At 37.4% G+C, this 19,269-nt stretch overlaps 2 protein-coding genes across 6 annotated transcripts; one reads left to right on the top strand and one right to left on the bottom strand.

Annotated features, from left to right (window-relative positions):
- Positions 1-1,548: 1,548 nt before the first annotated feature.
- Positions 1,549-4,797, bottom strand: LOC135778802 (uncharacterized). 2 transcript variants are annotated; one of them, XM_065289373.2, is made up of 4 exons: positions 4,700-4,797; positions 3,908-4,033; positions 3,625-3,822; positions 1,549-3,305 (listed from the first exon to the last, which is right to left on the bottom strand). In XM_065289373.2, the coding sequence occupies exons 2-4, from the start codon at positions 4,002-4,004 to the stop codon at positions 2,062-2,064; spliced, it is 1,539 nt and encodes a 512-aa protein (XP_065145445.1). In that variant the 5' UTR covers positions 4,005-4,033; positions 4,700-4,797; the 3' UTR covers positions 1,549-2,061. The 2 variants fall into 2 exon arrangements, with proteins under 2 accessions (XP_065145445.1, XP_065145444.1); XM_065289372.2 differs by lacking the exon at positions 4,700-4,797 and adding an exon at positions 4,154-4,395.
- Positions 4,798-5,294: 497 nt separating this feature from the next.
- On the top strand, positions 5,295-17,365 carry puf60b (poly-U binding splicing factor b). 4 transcript variants are annotated; one of them, XM_065289377.1, is made up of 13 exons: positions 5,295-5,445; positions 7,005-7,089; positions 7,178-7,273; positions 7,485-7,574; positions 8,505-8,555; positions 12,012-12,062; positions 13,211-13,372; positions 13,878-13,970; positions 14,801-15,014; positions 15,629-15,819; positions 15,915-16,032; positions 16,199-16,464; positions 16,656-17,365. In XM_065289377.1, the coding sequence occupies exons 3-13, from the start codon at positions 7,193-7,195 to the stop codon at positions 16,953-16,955; spliced, it is 1,617 nt and encodes a 538-aa protein (XP_065145449.1). In that variant the 5' UTR covers positions 5,295-5,445; positions 7,005-7,089; positions 7,178-7,192; the 3' UTR covers positions 16,956-17,365. The 4 variants fall into 4 exon arrangements, with proteins under 4 accessions (XP_065145449.1, XP_065145450.1, XP_065145451.1 ...); XM_065289378.1 differs by lacking the exon at positions 12,012-12,062 and having other exon boundaries at positions 5,296-5,445; XM_065289379.1 differs by lacking the exons at positions 8,505-8,555; positions 12,012-12,062 and having other exon boundaries at positions 5,296-5,445.
- Positions 17,366-19,269: the final 1,904 nt, after the last annotated feature.

Here is a 19,269-nt window from a genome sequence, read left to right on the forward strand (position 1 = left end):
AATTAACAGGGGCAATTTAGTTATGCCCATGAACTGCCTGGTATAGGCAAGCGTATTTTGTCGTTTTAATATTCATGATATAATTATTGATATAATTATGTGAACATATTTAATTAGAATAGCTCTCTTTTATTGCTTCTAATTTTAGTTCTCTCACTGCTAAAATCCTGTGAGATTAAGAAACTATTACAAACAATTTTGAAAATGGTTTAATCCGATAGAATACTGTATTCCTTGAGGTATAAGTATGATAGGATTTCTCCATTAATTTTACCTGCTGTTCTCAGCAGTTTAAAAAAAAGGCAGCAATAGGCCTTGGTTCTGATTTCTATACTCTATAAACAAACATGTAAGAATGAGACAATAATCAATTTTATAATATCTTGACTGTGAGCACTATGACTGTGTCAATTTTAAAGTGATAGAGAACCTTACAGAAAACCATCTAATAAATTAGCTGCTAGAAGAAACAACTAATGTTTTAAATAGTTTGAAATCAGTAATTCATAGGCATGCTGTGCTTTGAAAAAGATAAAACATAACATAAAACAATTTTAATCAAAACCAATTATGCAGAATCCCTTCCGGTCAAAAGTGTTGGGCATTCAGGACACATGTAGTTAAACATTTAAAAAATAAATAAACCAATGATTTATGAGTAAGTGGGTTGTTGAACTGCATTGGGGTAAATTGGCAAACATAAATACAAAAATTGGCAAGCTCACCAAATAAAACCCAATTTTCACTCTTATTTATTTCCATGGAAGATAGTGGACTTAAAGCTGTTCTGAAGAAAATTTGGTGGAACTGAAGCCCTTGCAATAGCAAGAAATGTAGCTCTATTTTTAAAGCACTAATATTAAACCGGCTGAATCAAACAGGAAATTAAAAAGGAGGTTGGGGAATTTAGCGCCAAATCATCCACCACTATTATTATCATTTTTGAGCGAGGCTCAAATGTAAAAACCTGATTTTGTATTTCCGTTATGAATACAAATGAAATGCTGGATTTCTCATATTCTTTTTTCCTGACTTTGACACTTACATGCCAAGAAGAACATATTGTCTGTAATCTGTGATTATCACAAACACAACAGTGTGTGATTACTGTGACAATTTTACATTTTTATATAATGAACAATGCATTAAATAAACCACACAAAGACCTTTGCCCCTAATGCAGGTGCTTTCAACCGAGCAGCCATCTAAATCTCCAGAGATTTGTTACCTTCTTTATGACATCCCTGCAGTCATTTTTCATATTCAAATTAAGGTTAACGACCCCATATTGTAATGCTGAAAGTCTACAGTGGATAAACTGTTTGGACAATGTAGGCTATTGCTCGCCAAAGAGCACATAAAGATACTGAGTAATGGTACTCAGTAACACATTCATTTTGCTAAATTGCTGTGTTAATGTTTGTTCATTTATATCAAGCTCTGTTGGTGCAGGTTTGTGATAAGTGCAGTATTTTCAGACAGACTCATTATAGATAGAGATAGAAAATCTTTATAAACATATTTTTATGCAATTTTAATAATGACAATTATATAAAGATAAAAGCCTTTATAAAGATGTATGATCAGGGCTATTGTAGACAACATACAGGCTTTGTATAAAATCACATTTATTTCATTAAAGAAGGATCTTATATGTGCTGTATGCAACAAAGTGTGGAAAGACAGATTTTCCCCTAAGGTTTTCGTGAATATTGTCCTAAAAATGTTCAATTAAATTGCTAATGGCCAATGCGTTCTTATGTTCATACTGCCCTCTTTTGGTTGAACACAACAAAGGTGCTGCTAGTAACCAAAAGACTGTATTTAAGGCAGAAATAAAGTAGGAAAGATATGACATATATCTTACAATATGATCACTTTAGAATATAAAAATACATTATTGCATATCATTTTTTTAAACGTATATATAAATTAAAACATATATTAATTTAATATAAAATTTGGTCCCATCTGACAACCCTGAAAGTCCACAACTCTTGTAGATGTATATAAGTCACAAGAAATTCAGAAGAAAATATTAACAGTATGATGACTTATTCATTAATGGTGCCCTTTCTGGTGTGTTAACAGGCTTCTCTTATCTTTAAAGGTCTTCTTACACTCCTGGCAAAGATAGGGTCTCTCTCCAGTGTGAATGCGCTCGTGCACTTTCACTTGTGATATCTGTTTGAAGCCCACGCCACAAAGGCTGCAGGCATAAGGCTTTTCCCCCGTATGTACTCTCTGATGTATCCTGAGCTCGGCGGCTCTGCGGAAGCTCTTTCCACAATCAGTGCAAGGAAAAGGTCTTGCTTCACTGTGGATATTCAGGTGCATTTTCAGTTCAAACGACCGCCGAAACGCCTTGCCACATTTAGGGCAAGAATAGGGTCTCTCATCAGAATGAACACGCTGGTGATTCTTTAATAAATATAAATGTATATATGCCTTTCCACACTGAAGACATTGATGACGCTTTTCTTTCCTGTGACACTGCTGGTGCTCTTTAAGTTGACAGAAAGCATTAAAAGATTCACTACACTTGCCACAATGGAAGGGTTTCTCTGCCGATTGAGGTGGCTCGTGCTCTCGAAGTCTCCTACTGTCACTAAATGTCTTGTTGCACACTGAACATCGATGAGGCTTTTCTCCTGTGTGAATGCGGTGATGTGCAATCAAATTTGCATGTCCCTTAAAGCGCTTCTCGCACACAGAGCACGTGTAAGGTCTCTCGCCCGTATGAACGCGCCTATGAACCTTAAGTCCACCCAGCTGGCAAAATGACTTTCCACACACTTCGCACTTGTAAGGTTTTTCACCAGTATGAGTTCGGACATGAACTCGCAATGCTCCAGATGTAGTAAAGCTCCTACAGCATTGTGTGCAGACGAAAGGTTTCTCTCCAGTATGAACCCTTTGGTGTGCTTTTAGATCTAAGGTGTGATGGAAAGCCTTCGGACATTCGGAGCACTGGTGTGGCTTTTCGCTTTTATGAAGTCTCCGGTGATTAAACAGTGATCCTGTTTGAGCGAATCTCTTACCACATTCAGAGCAGTGGTATGGTTTTTCTCCTGTGTGAATACGCAAATGCACTTTAAGTTCAGCGGACGTGATGAAGCGCTTGCCACATTCAGGACATTCGTGGGACCTAACTCCTGAATGAACAAGTTGATGTCTTTTGAAGTGAACTGATGTTCTGAAGTTTTGTCCACATTTAAAGCAATGGTAACTTGACTTGCCTGAGCGGATTCCTTTTTTAACACTCTTTCTTGGGCAACTCCTCGTCCTTTTTCCAATTTGCTTTTCTGAGTAGAAAAGAAATGCGAAGATGAAGTGAGCACAACAGCATGTTATGCATTTTATAATAGTCAACAACAAATCACTTAAAAAAATAATGCTGCTGAAAACATATAAAGCAACAAAAATGTTAAATATAGGCCTAGTAAAGGTAGTTAATGCCATTTTATTAAGTGTCAGTGTTGGACTAAAAATTATGTGAGTATCTAGTTAATTATGTCTGCTATATTAAGCCTAAAGTGGTACTATTAACCTTGACAGGTCGGTGAACCCTAAAATCACTGCCTTTGTGTTTTTTGTAGCTAAAGTAATTTTCATTTTTGTTACCTTGATCTGTGACTGCAAGTTCCTCTGTTGTCTCCGTGGTTCCTGCATCATGGAGGAATGAATCATGGTTCTCTGGAGTCAGATCAGCTTCCACATCTCTATTTGCCTCTTTTTTCAACTCCTCACAAATACCAAACAGTATTGGGTGACCGCAAGAAGGTGGGCTTGGATCTGGCTCCACGGTTGTCAATGTAATCACTACATAATTTGAAAATTTAGTAATACAGTAACATTCTTATAGTCAAAGTCATATAATTCTTAAACACAATGTAGCACAACGTACAGTTGTCTTGATGTCTGGATGCGTTTGTCAGTATCTCGATTGCCTCCAAAAGAGATTCCATGTCGGGTATTACAGTCCAGCAGCTAACAAAATACATTCATAGGTGTACTTCTGTGTGAAAAGGTACTTAAAAAACAGAACCCAAAACGAAAAGTGAAACTTTCTTTTTCCTCAGAAAGTTCAGTAACATTTAAATACAAGCCTATAGTTTTTAAATGTCATCATTTCAAGCTGATTAAGTCTTACCACAGGTTATATTCATGATGGTTATAACGTAGAACTTAAGGTGCACGTACACAGTGGACGAGTTTTCATCGTTGAAGGAAAAGTATTTAAATAGCGTTTACTTCCTGCTTCCGCATGACGGAGGATTGTTTGCTGTGCGGGTTCTCGTAAACCGGTTTTTTGTTAACTGCCTCTGGTTCACGTGAGGTGACCAGCAGATATTTCGTATGGTGTCCACTTTTTGATAATATTAGAAACAGAGAATTTCTTTATTTGCTTTTCCGTTTAGAATGTAATACGGGCAAAAAAAGTGGAAAAGAAAGATTGAGTGAGGTGGTTGGTGTAGCTCATCTAGTAAAGCATCAACACTGGTCGTGGGTTGAATTCCCAGGGAATACACATTCATAATGCTTCAAATAGCTTGTTTTGAAAGTCACATTTAATAAAAACATTTACCAAATTCATAAATGTAAAGACAGTGAGGAGTAAAAAGGAAGTACAAAGGTGCATGTCCGTTTTAGGAAATAAAATAAATATTGTAAAAGTTTTTAATACAAAAACTCTTACATAAGTTAAATGATGTGCCGTCCAGACCACCTTGTGACCACTCGCTGTCAATGAAAAACATATGTAAGGAAAAGTGAGTTTTGCGCCCATGCATGTGGTGGCGATAAAAACAAATAACCTTTGCAAAATCTTCATTATGCAAGAGTTTTATGCTGCTGACTGCAGTCTTTTCTGTTGTTTAATTTCATGCCTGCAGGGGGCGTTTTATGGCCCAAGTTTATTCTTGTTAGAAGATACATTTTCGTATTTATTTAAAAATACTTGATTCGTTATTGGTCATGTTAGAATATCCATATCTTCCACATTTCTTGATTAATTAAATACCAATGTAGGAATTCTTAATACATGTAATTTAAACAATACATTCGTATAAATAAGCGAGAATCAACTAATTAAATATTAAACAAATAAAACGTTTAATATTACTTTTTAAAATAAAAAAGAATAACTTTATTATATTTGAGATATTTCTCAACCTAATTATAAAAACATAAAAAGGCATCCAGCTAAAAAAACTTTATAAATGTAAAACTTACATTTGAAATATTTCAAACCACGTTATAATCATTTTAAATTTTTTACATCTTTTACAGTCTAATCGCCATGATGTACATCACGTGACCTGCTTGTCCCCACCGGAAGACACGCGGCAGCTCTAGGTCCTGCCGTGTTTCTATGGTGTTGTGCGGCTGAGTTGCAGACTCTTCAATGTGGATCCCTACATGGCGGTAACGGGAAACACTGCGGTAAATATGAACATTTAACGCATTTACTTAAATATAGACATAGTTTTCCACATGTTTTATTGGTGTATAGCTAACAAAGGTGAAATTAGTCACCGCTCCCCTCATGTTTTTTATATGTTACATTTAGTTGTGGGTGCATGAGGCCTAAAGTGAAAGCTCGTTAGCCCCTGCTAACCATTTAGCTACAATAGCATGCTAAGGTAGCCGCACAATGCTAGGCTTTTCATTCATGCTTATTTCTGTATTATCTTGCATTTACCGTGCTTTGTAAAGTGCATGTAGCTTGTTCTAGGGGCATGTAAATAATGAGCGCATGAGCACTGCACTGTATTACTGAATTACTGTATTTACAGATTTAAATCAAGTAGCACTTGTACTGCTGTGGTGTACAAGCGCGCCACAGTCACTACCGTGCCCTTAACATCCCTTTGTTAATATACACCCAGTCTGCAAATGATAAACCTTCAGTGCCCTGCAGTGATGATGATTCTGTTTACATGAAGCCAAGATATATTTATTTTCATGACATAATAAGTCAAGCACAAATACTGGTTCACGTGTGGTGTAGTCATACACTGTTTTCTTGTCATGTTTAAGGGCAACACAGCTTTCAATATACAAAATATTGGAAGTTGATCATGTTTACAAATGACTGAGAAGTCCGGGTTGTGACTTGCATACGGAATAGTCTAGTACCCTAGATCTCAACCTTTTGTGACTTCAAGACCCCCCACAACAATATTAGAAGCCCCACACTCACAATTTCTACACAGTATTTTAGAGCTTGACATAACCAGATCTGTTATAAAATAACTAGACACTAAGTGTCTTAACTTTTAGTAGTTTTAGCTTATTACCTCATTTTTATGTTTGTTTTTTATTTTAAACATATTCATCTTGTCTTAAGGCCCTTCTGAAACATTTTTGATGGCCCCTAGTGGGCCCTGTCCACCTGGTTGAGAGAAACACTAGTCTTAATAGTTGCTGAAAGCATAATGTTAGTAAAATTCTTCTGCCAGTGAAGATAAAACTATTATAATTAGTGATAGACCGATATATCGGCCGGCCGATATTTGGGAGTTTTATGTGTATCGGCATCGGCTGATATGTGGCTGCCGTGTTTGCCAATTTTTTTCCGGCATTATTTACAGACAGAGTGCTGGAAGCCGCAAGCCTCGTCATGGGTCATGTGACTAAAAACAACCAACCTTTTCTTGACAACATCAAAAGATGGTTCCATAGCACCCTCACCTGTTTTTACTATTTGTTAAATATAGTTTTTTTTGAAGTTCTATAAATCTTACTTTTTTAAAATTGAGACTTGTAACAATTGGCATCATCGTGTCATTTTTATGATGTAAATTGAGTGAGCAAAAGCAGTATCGGCTCAAGAAAATCGGCAGCCTGTATCGGTCATCGGCTAAGGCTGATGAAACAGAAATCGGCATCGGCACTGAAAAATCCATATCGGTCGATCCCTAATTATAATGGTTAATACTTGAGTTTATAACTTCACATTGTAGCTGAGTCTTTTAATTAAAACTTTTTATTATGCACAGATCGCTGTAATATTGTGAGAGCTTTGCTAGCAAGTCTACACGGGCTTCTCGATCCTGGTTGGCTCAGTAAAGCATAGCCTCATTGGTAAGTACCTAACATGCATCAGTAGACTGAGCACTCTGTTGAAGAAGTGTTATTTATATATTTACTGTTCATTGCCTTATTTTCTCAGTGAGGCAAAGGTTTGATGATGGAGAATGGACAAGGCACAGGTGCAAAGCTTGGACTGCCGCCTCTTACGCCAGAGCAGCAGGAGGCGTTACAAAAGGTACTAATTGTTGAATTTTAGGGCTTTTGACCTTTTTAAAGTAGGTATTATTATTTTCAAAAGGAGAGAAGTCAAGTATTTGAGAATTAGAGTGTTTGAGTTTTTTGAAGTTTTTGTGTAGGTTTGCTACTTAAACTGATTCGTGTTCCCCACTAACAGTTTACATCTCACCAGTCTCTGCTTGCTTAATAGTTTATCCCTCTCTTTTTAGGCTAAGAAGTATGCTATGGAACAGAGCATAAAGAGTGTTTTAGTGAAACAGACCATTGCCCACCAGCAGCAGCAGCTCACAAACTTACAGGTGAGCTGATATGATGATCTGATTATGTGGATGTTTTTTTAAAATGCAAAACACATAAAGTGCAATGCTTTATGGTTTACACATTGTTGAACGTTTATTTGAGAAATATAATGACTTATTGGAACTGATTATGTCAGACCAGTAGTGCAACTAAAACGTCATTGTATCCCCACTGACTGTCATGTAAAGGGTTCTCATGCATACACCAGTCTTTAAAAAAATTTGTAGTATTTATTTTGACTTCTCTACACAAAGAAAAAATTACACACTGTTGGAACATGATGATGCTTAGAAGTACAGTTAGTTTTTCCTTTCGGTCAGAATGTTATAGTTTTTCCCCCACATCAGGCCTTGTAGTATTTTTCAGATTCCGTATAGTATTTTTCTAGACTGAAACGTTTCACTGGAATGAAGTGCATCTTTTGATGCTTTATTTTTTATGGTGCTTTACTGCCAGTTTGGTTGAGGTCTTGTTTTTGTGGGACTCATACTGGAAGACTGCTACATCCAGATTAGATGTTACTATCTTGGATCTTAGCAGTTGGATACACACACTACACTACCCAAGCAGACATCTTGATGACATCATCCAGATAAATAATAATTCAAATGATTCATACACATACTTTACGCATAATATATTATTTTTGACTCTGTGAGAATAATTCAGGAGCTGTGAGCTGCCTACTTGTTGTCCTATTTGAAATGATGCCTGTCAGTAATGTTGGTGCTTTAATTGTGGTATGTTTCAGGTTTTCATTCAAAGTAAGTGGTGTTTTAAAGAGGTGGGCAGAGCTTAAAGTTGAGTCTGAGGCTTTGATCAGTCAGATATGTCTGGAATCTATCTCTGTCTGCTGTTAAAAATAGTACAAGAAAGGAAAAAGAGATATCTAACCTTTTCAGCACTTTTCCATCTTTACTGTGTTTCAGATGGCAGCAGTGACAATGGGCTTTGGAGATCCTCTCTCATCTTTACACTCGGTCAATAGAATATTAAACTATTATTTACCTTCTGTACGCATTATTGACATAATGACCGTTATCCTTCTTTAACTGGCATTAACCTGACCGTATACACTAGACATTTACCGCAGCATATTTAAAAAGCAGACATGGCTGTGTTGTGAACGAAATGTTGGTCACCCATTTCATTAAGCTGGCTTTAAAACAATTTACTCAATTAGTATGAGAACAACCAAACCATTAAGTACCTCTATAAGCTCAATTAACTGACTTTGCTTTCAGTAATGCAAGGGGACTTGAATCACAGGATATGAAGGATTATATTAGGGTTGTTACTTTTAATGTTGCGCAGGATCTCCTAAGCTTAGCTGACAACTCATTCCACGTTTGTCTTTTTCAATTATTGCATGGCCACCAGTGAGTGTGCCCTCATTTCAGTGCTTATTGATCTAGATGCATGTGTGATCAAATGTAAGTTCAGTGCTCACCTTAAGTAGGGGTGGGTGTTTTTCTTAAAGCATGTCACGATCTTAATAGAAGGATCACAATCTGAATTTTGATTTTCTTTTCAAATTTAAGATCCAGTCTGAAACATGTGCATATAAAACACTACGTTGCATTTAAAAGTCTGTTTTCAAAATGGCAATTAAAACCTGATAAACTTTATTTATAATAATACAATTGTAATCAGCAGACCACAAAACAACAGACTTTTAAGTAGTCAAAACTCAAATAGTATTTTTAATAATGCCATTTTTAAAATGATACATTTTGAACAGAATTACATATATTTTATAATGTTCGTTGATCATACATAAAATGTACACGACTTTTTATATTCAAAATTGAACTTCGATGGTTGCTGACGAACATGTTCAGTCATACATGCAGTTAAAAGTAGCCCATTAATGTGAACGGCGAGCTCAGGGTGCTTAGAACAATTTTATATGTTTCAAAGTTGCAAATCCCAGCTGCACATCGCAAAACATTTGTGTTAACAACACAGAAAACATTTCCTCATTGGATAGGATTTTGTTTTCCAACATTTCACCATTGCATCTGTTTTGTTTTGATAAATATGTGCAATGCAGAGAGACAGTGCTTAGTTTGAAGACTGGGAAATTGTGCGAGGGGCTCTGCTCATTCTTGCAATTATCAACATCACCACTTGTTAATTACAGTAAATGATCAGATAAAGCTTAAAAAATTTAAAGCAGGAAAACCCTGTTACAATGATGATCATACATGCATACATGTAAAGTGTGTGCATCAGTTCTTTATTTGCTATGGTGTCCACAGATTTAAACTGCATCTTAACCCTGACGGCCTCAGTCACCTGTTTTCATCATTTTCATTGTAATTTTCGACTGCTCTAACCATAGACTGTAGAAAAAGATGGACGACGCCTGTTCGCTCTCTTCCATTGGTGAAAAGTGAAGCCACCAGTGTCCCGATATGGCGCTGACATCTTGGGTCTTGAGTCTGCGCAATAGCGATTTCGGGACCAGTCATGCGCAGTAGTGAGCAGGAAGGGAAGCCGCGAAGTCAAAACCCCGCCCTTGCTCTCGTAGGATGCGCATATCACACGATATCACAGCTGTCAATCATGACGTGATTTTAAACCTATTTTAAACACAAACCTATTTTAAAAACAAACATTTGAATGTACATCAGCGTGATAAAAACTACATTAAATGACAGAAACCAGCTTCGGAAAAAAGATAATTGAAGTGTAATAAATTTTTTTAGTTGGTCTCAAGTCCCATTGAATAACATGGGGAGGCGGGGTTTATGACCTATACTGGGACCAGTCCTTGGGGGGATCGAGACGTTTTGGCTTCACTTTTCAGGGCTTGTGCGGCACGCTTGGCTCTAACACATCTGTCAGTAGTAACTTCATTTGGGACTTCGTAAGATATTTTGATTAATTGGTGGACAGAAAACACAAAACGCGTTTGGTCGCTTAGCGCAGTGTTATGTGTGCACGCCTGGTGTGTGTGAGCATGCAGCGTTTCTTTAACCAGGGTGTTTTTATAATATAAGCACAATATAAACATAACCAAATGCAAAGTTGAGTGTTTACGTACATTTTGTATGCTTATATTTGCTTTATTACCGTTTTTTACTTTCGCTTTGCATGATGTAAAATGCGCTTGTTCTGTACTTTAGAAGAGATCACGATCTTTACGATTAACTTTAAAAGTGAATTGTGAACATTTTCAAGATCGATCACAATATAAAATCATCACATCACCCACCCCTAACCTGAAGCTCCATTTGTTGCAGAAAATCTTGTTGTGTGGGTGTGTTGTGAATGGTGAGGATGATCCATTTCTCCTTTGCGAATATGCTGTAGAAATGTCATCTGAGTCTCCGGTGAAAGAAAGCTAACGGTCACCACAACAATCCAAAAACATCTGTATGAGAGCTGTATGTGTAAACGTATACTATCGTAATGTGGCTGGCATACTATCCAAAAGCGTATGCTGAAATGATAGTGTTGTTTAGTTCTGAAATGTAAATTGGATCCATTTCCATAGATTTTACCTCAACAGTTATCTGATGTGTAAGTCCAGAAACTCACCTCAGGTTAGTCATAACCGTATAGGTTTTAGTCTACATGCACACATGCTAATTTAGGAACCTACAAGCGGCACTCTTAAAAAAGGATAAGATGTGGCTATGCCATGTGTTTCTAAGTCCTGTTGCTGTGCTTGTAGTTAATTGTAAGTTATCAAATGATTAAGCAAAGAGGACCAAAAGAACAGGAACTAGCCTACATTTGATCTCATTTCATTTGTATAACACTGTTCAATAGCTAAAGGTCCAATTATCACACTGTTGTAACACAATGACACTTAGAAGTCCAGTTTTCACTTTAACTGGCCAGGTTGTCATTGTTTTTTCCCACGTAGTAGCCTTGTAGTATTTTTTATCTAAAGGATTTTTCTAGACGGAAACATTTTACTGGAATGAAGTTCATCTTTTGATGCTTGTTTGTTTACGGTGCCTTACTGCCAGTTTGGTTGAGGTCTTGTATTTTTGTGATACATTCAGATTAGGTGTTACTATCTTGGATCTTAGCAGTTGGATACACACACTACACTACTCAAGCAGACATCTTGATGACATCATCCAGATCAATAATATTTCAAATGATTCACATAAAGACTTTACGCATAATTTATTTTTGGCTCTGTGAGGATAGTACAGGAGCTGTGAGCTGCCTACTTGTTTTCCTATTTGAAATGATGCCTGTCAGTAATGTTGGTGCTTTAATTGTGGTATGTTTCAGGTTTTCATTCAAAGTAAGTGGTGTTTTAAAGAGGTGGCCAGAGCTTAAAGTTGAGTCTGAGGCTTTGATTAGTCCGATATGTCTGGAATACTATATCTGTCTGCTGTTAAAAATAGTACAAGAAAGGAAAAAGAGATATCTAACCTTTTCAGCACTTTTCCATCTTTACTGTGTTTCAGATGGCAGCAGTGACAATGGGCTTTGGAGATCCTCTCTCATCTTTACACTCGGTCAATAGAATATTAAACTATTATTTACCTTCTGTACGCATTATTGACATAATGACCGTTATCCTTCTTTAACTGGCATTAACCTGACCGTATAGACATTTACCGCAGCATATTTAAAAAGCAGACATGGCTGTGTTGTGAACGAAATGTTGGTTACCCATTTCATTAAGCTGGTTTTAAAGCAATAATTACTAATTTATTACGAGAACAAACGAATCATTAAGTACCTTTACAAGCTCAATTAACTGACTTTGCTTTTGATTATTTTAGGGATGTTACTGTTAACGTTACACAGGATCTCCTTAGCTTAGTTGACAACCCATTCCACTTTTGTCTTTCTAAATCATTGCATGGCCACCAGTGAGTGTGCCCTCATTTCAGTGCTTATTGATCTAGATGCACGTGTGATCTACTGTAAGTGCATTGCTCAAACTAAAGCTCCATTTGTTGCAGGAAATCTTGTTGTGTGTGTGTTTGTGAATGGTGAGGATGATCCATTTCTCCTTTGCGAATATGCTGTAGAAATGTCATCTTAGTCTCCGGTGAAAGAAAGCTAACGGTCACCACAACAATCCAAAAACATCTGTATGAGAGCTGTATGTGTAAATGTATACTATCGTAATGTGGCTGGCATACTATCCAAAAACTTATGCTAAAATGATAGTGTCGTGAAATGTAAAATAATTGGTAGTAAGTGTAAAAAACATGTATTTGCACAGATTTTCCCTCAACAGTTATCTGAAATGTAAGTCCAGAATCTTACCTCACAAAATAGAAACACCCTTACCTTAGCCCACATGTTAACTAAACAAGTATCACTGGACAGAATTCAGGTCAGTCATAATCGTATAGGTTTTAGTCTACAAGCACACATGCTAATTTAGGAACTGGCAAGCGGCGCGCTTAAAAATGGTAAGATGGGGCTATGCCACATGTTCCTAAGTCCTGTTGCTGTGCTTGTACTTAATGGTAAGTGATGTAATGAGTGAGCAAAGAGGGCCAAAAGAGCGTTAACTAGCCCTACTGTTCCAAAACAAGCTACATTTTGTTTAATCCTACATTTGATCTCATTTTTTTCTGTGTGCTTGTATAACACTGTTCAACAGCCAATATTCTGTCTTTTTGTCTTGTCCTTTCCTGAACATCAGGTGGCAGCACAGAGGCAGCGAGCACTGGCCATCATGTGTCGCGTGTATGTGGGCTCCATTTATTACGAGCTGGGGGAGGACACCATCCGACAGGCCTTTGCCCCCTTTGGTCCTATAAAGAGTATTGACATGTCTTGGGACTCTGTCACCATGAAACACAAGGTATGCTTATCATTTAATGTCATTTAATCTGAAATGGATATAAAATCTACCGGGTGAATCTCACGTAATATAAAGACGTGTATTATGGATCATATTTGAGCCTGTAGTAAAAATTGCTTTGGTTAAAAGATGCTTTGGTTAAAATAGATCTGATTTTACAAAGAAGCACAGAACAAATATCAGACAATGTCCAACTCACTGAAGGCAGAAACTATGGTAATACAAGACAGTCACTCAGTGGTCGTGGGCGGAGCTTTAGCAGTGTGACATCACATTGCTAAAAGAATCAAAACAGCATGTCTAATGAGACTGTTTTGGTTAACCTTTCTGTGCCTGCGCCGCAAACTCTTTATTTTACAATCACTCATCAAAGATACCTGGATTTTGGACAACAACAAAAAATGTTTAAAACAATATCCCTTTCAAATGTTATGACATTTTTTGTAAGATTCACCTATGTGTTGTAAGAGTCATTTTCTAAATCCGTAAATGCTCAATATCCCAGGGTTTTGCCTTTGTGGAGTATGAGGTTCCTGAAGCAGCTCAGCTGGCCTTGGAGCAGATGAACTCTGTCATGTTGGGTGGAAGAAACATTAAGGTGGGTTTTCCGATGGGATTTTATTCCCATTGAGTAGCACATTTTCTACGCTTGTTGCTGTTGTGTGTGTGAGCCACAAAAGCAGTCAGCAGGTCTACACTACCTGTGATGTGTATTTGTCCACAGTTGTGCACAAACTAGGTTATGTACGGTTGTGCTATAGTCTTCTTTTGTGTTTGTTTGTCATCTAACCCATATTCTGTGTTATGCCTCCACACTGTCATTTTGTCTTGTTTCGGAGCTCCTTTTTTCTAGGAGCAGCAGAGGGAGCTTTCGTTTGTGGTGGGCGTGCTCTCCTCTGTCCGGGATGTGCTGATGATGGGCTGCGCCTGGCTGGTGTTTGCCTGGCCGCCCCACCTGCAGCACAGATACCGCATACCCCAAAATGTGTTTTTAACAATCACAGTTACATGTTAACAGTCAGGAAGACACTCAGAAACATCAGTCAGCTTTTTATGCTGTGCTCTCACATACTTTGGAGTTATACAAGATTTTTTTAATATTAGTGTACCATAATAGTTTTATGTAGTAAAACCTTGCCTTTTTAAAAAGAGGTTGAAGGGATCAAAGGGGTGTGGTTTTTGTGGAACACATTTCCATATATGCAGATAGCTAGCTAGGAGTTATCATAAGTTTATGTAAATGTACCTATTGGAGGGTTTAGCTGTATTAGAGTCTCATCTGAGAAAGGAAGGGTTTCTTTATTTTCTGCTTCCCGTTTTTTTTTCTACAATTTTTTTTTTAGTTACTTGCCTATACATACACACTCGCACCCATAAATACTTCATACACTTCCACTTAGTGGCCCTGTGCTGGTATGTATGCTGTAGGTGGGGCGGCCAAGTAACATCGGACAGGCGCAGCCTATCATTGACCAACTGGCTGAGGAGGCACGTGCCTACAACCGAATCTATGTAGCCTCAATCCACCCAGATCTATCTGACGATGACATCAAGAGCGTCTTTGAGGCCTTTGGAAAAATTAAAAGTTGTATGCTGGCACGGGAACCCACCACGGGAAAGCACAAGGGCTTTGGATTTATCGGTGAGCACGCCTACAAAGTGCTGTAAAACCTACTTCATGGAGATTCGTTGCTGTATTTTGAACTGTTGGGGGTTAACACAGATCACAAGTGGGCTTTCAGCTAACAGTTGTTTACGCATTATAAGGGCATTAAACTTTATCAGATCACCCAATGCCTAAATCAAACCAAATTTTAATTCTGTTAATCAGTTAACATATCTGTTGAATGAATATTAGTGTAGTTTTTGAAAGTACAACACATGCTAGTAGTGTCTGTCTCCAGTGAAACAGAAATGTTAACAACTACAGAAGAATATAAGCAATGCATAAGGAGTTAATCTAAACTAAAACTTTAAGGGGTGGTTTCCCAGACAATGCTTATCCTAGTCCCAGATTTAATTGAAAAACACCTGTTCCTGACTAATTTCAATATATATCAGTGACATTTTTTGTCTTAAGATGCACACCTGTAGTGTTTTTTGTAAGGTTTGTTTTGTAAAAAACTAATGACCTAATATAAATAAGCCCTTGTCCTGGATTAGCCTAAGCCCTGTCCGGGAAACCAACCCAAGAGTATGTTTGCAAACACATTATAGGTCTTGATTCAGGCAGTTCTGTTTTTCCATTTTGGGTAGAATATGAAAAGCCTCAGTCATCACTGGATGCCGTCTCATCTATGAACCTGTTTGATCTTGGTGGTCAGTACCTAAGAGTTGGGAAGGCTGTTACTCCTCCCATGCCTCTGTTGATGCCTACGACCCCTGGAGGTTTGCCTCCAGCTGCTGCCGTGGCTGCTGCTGCAGCAACCGCCAAGATCACTGCTCAGGTGCAAATAAACTCAAGCTCAGACTGGATCCTGAATAACTGTCTTGCATGTCAAATTCAGTTTTTGTTTTGACCCTCTGTTATGGTGTTGTGTAGGAGGCTGTTGCGGGAGCGACAGTGCTGGGTTCTCTTTCTTCACCAGCGCACATTCTCAGTCAGCAATTGGGTCTACCACAAGCAGTATTGGCTGCCCAGGCCCCTGGCATCATTACAGGTCTGCAGAAATGTGTTTGTGGCCTCTGTTGTCAGAATGCATGTGGAATTGTTAATTTAACTCATAAATGATCAATAGGTCCTGTCATTAAATTTATGAAAATCTAAGATTGCCTTAAAATAGTTTTGGATTTAAATCTCATCCCTTTTGTAATTTATGTTCTTAGGTGTTACACCTGCTCGCCCCACTCTCCCTGTAGTCCCCCAGGTTGGTTTGGTCAACCCAGTATTAGCATCCCCACCGGTCACATCATCTGGTTCTTTGGGCACACCTACATCTATATTGCAGACGCATACAGAAGTAAAGCGAGAGGAAGACAATCGGCGATCTGACGAAGACAAGGATCGGCCAGTGGGAAATGGTCAGGACAGTGAACTGGAGAAGCTGAGCGTCAGTGCAAGTGGAGGAAAACCAACAGCCATGCATTCAAAGGTTAAACAGCATCATATTCATTCTAGTTGTGTTTTAAAGATTAGATCGATGACATTTTCAAAGGGGTCTCTCCTTGAAGTAGGCATAAAATGTAGTTGTCTTGTATAACAAAGGTAGTAAAATTAAAGCTTTCTTTTTAATTTTTATTTCTCTTTTTTTTCCTTATGGGAACTTGCGTTTCCAACATGCAGTCAACGGTGATGGTTCTACGCAACATGGTGGGCCCAGAGGACATTGACGATGACCTGGAAGGTGAAGTGATGGAGGAATGTGGAAAGTATGGTGCTGTTAATCGGGTTATCATATACCAGGAGCGACAGGGTGAAGAGGACGATGCTGAGATAATAGTAAAGATCTTTGTGGAGTTCTCAGATGCTGGTGAAATGAACAAGGCCATCCAGGCCCTTAATAACCGCTGGTTTGCTGGTCGCAAGGTTGTGGCCGAAGTGTACGATCAAGAGCGCTTTAATAACAGCGATCTCTCTGCATAAGACTGTTCCACAATGGCAACCGGTCTGTCTCTGTAGGCTCAAACTCACTCAGCTTTCATCATTGCTGCTAGAGATTTGGGCCTCTTTGAAACTTGTAATTATTTTTTTATTGATGTTGATAGGTAATAATATTATTGGAAACATCCCAATGGAGGCATTTAGCTTAGGACAAAAAATATGCTTCTCATGCATTTTCTTTGTGTCACCTACTGTGAAATACTCGCATTTTTTAACTGTCATTGTTATTTGCAGGATTTTTTTTCAGATTTTGATGCAATTTTCCCCGTTCCCACCCCCACTTTTTTACAAATGGCAACTTTTTTTCCACTGACATTGTGTTGAAATTCTAAACATTGTGTTGGTGACATTGGTTCTGGCTTTACCAAAACAATAAATTTCTCTAATATGCAGTGTTGTTCACGTCATTAATGAGTGTTGTATAAGTTCATTAGGACAAACGCCTAGGATTATTCCATAAAATGATGAAAATTAAAAAAATAGGTGATGTTTACAGTTTAAAATCTTCACAAACGTATATGCCTATATATTGGTGGATGATTTCCATATTCATTCAATGAAAACTGAAATGTGAAAATATAGTACACCCTTTGGAACTTTTAATTTGTGCATCATTCCAGCCGAGTCTGACTTTAGATCCTTTAGAATTAAAAATGTATTACACTTCAAATAATGACAACTTTTGAAAAGACGTTGTTTTTATTCATATTGATTGTTAATTTTAATGTTTCTGTATTATCATGATTAAACATGCGTTCTGCTCTATTGTAATACATCTAGTCCTGCAAGAAGCTTGTTTTATTTTGTGTAACTTAAGAAAAAAAGTTTTTAATCCATTTATTTTGGATTTCCGCATGAATTTTTCAAGTTCCCCATAAATGTGGTGCACTTCTGCAAATAGAGACTGGGCTTTCAAACCACTTATGACAGACATGAGTTACACTAGGACATTTAAACTATCATAAACTATTTGCAGAGTTTAAGAAGTTAACTTCTTTAACTCTGTGGAACCTGTACAGGGTCCAAAATGATTTAATATAAAATATTCCTTTAATTTGTAATGGTCTGTCATGGACCCAGTACCACATATGAGCTACTGTTTGAAAGCTTAGAATCACTTTGACATATATTTTACTGTAAGAAAGTTATTAACACTTATTTTACAATATCACCCCCCCCCCCCACACACACAATTTTTTTTTTAATCAAATAAATGCTTTTTATTTAGGAACAGTCTATTTTCTTGAATAACAAAACCTGAAAAGTAAACCTATATAAAACTTAGCTTAGCCATAACCATTAAAGAAAGGAAAGAAAAATCATGATTTTTAATTTAAACTACCAAGCAGGACTTATACCACATCCCACAAAAGAAACTATTTTTCGCTCTTAATATTTACATTGAGAAAACATATTGGCCTTTTTCTTTGATCACAGACATGTCCACTAGACCAGTGGTTCTAAAAAAGTTTTATGACATTTTATAAAATACAATTATTTATCATGCATTCTGTGTAATAAACCTAAATCCACTTCTTTGTATAACTTAATATGTTTTGTTTAATTAAAATGTTAAATTTTAGATCATTTTTTTCATAAATTTTCTTTGGGGGGGGGGTCACGAAGGAATGCACCGTACACAAGGTAGAAAAGGGTTTGAGAACCATTGCACTAGACCAATTCTTTTTCAAAACAGGTCTGGGGGCCCCCAGGGAGCCAGCAGGAGGTTCTAGGTGGTCACCAGAAAATTTCAAAAGAGAAAAGACAAAGAAAAATATTTTTGAAAATGAATTATTATGTGTTTCCCTTGTTTGCTTTGTATATTACTACTGTTATTTTTTCTTATTACAGTCCCTTTATCTCACTGGGGTTAGTAAGGCAGTAATCCTTTTAAAGCTGCTGCGAAACAAGATTTATTGTCTAAGTTGCTGCATGTTTGACCCAAACATGGGTTGAAGCAACCCAACACAGGTTTATTTATAACCCAATGGTTGGGTTTATTCATATGATCCACAGAAAACAACCCAACATTTTTTAGAGTGCAATTTTACACCCAGCATTACTCTTAAGTAAAGCCAATTATATTATCTATGCATAAAAATACGTGTGCGTGCGCGTGCGTGTGTGTATTTATTTATATTTAGAGGTCCCTTACAAAAGGTTAATCCGGGGTAAACTTTAATCAATCATAAAGTTTGTAAACCCCTGCACTAGACAAACTTTTCTGAAAGGCCTTCCCATTCCTCCCCTGATTAGCACACTCCCGCATGGTGGCGCACTTGCGTTAGATACACCG

This window comes from Paramisgurnus dabryanus, chromosome 2 (genome assembly GCF_030506205.2).
Source record: "Paramisgurnus dabryanus chromosome 2, PD_genome_1.1, whole genome shotgun sequence".
Taxonomy (NCBI): domain Eukaryota; kingdom Metazoa; phylum Chordata; class Actinopteri; order Cypriniformes; family Cobitidae; genus Paramisgurnus; species Paramisgurnus dabryanus.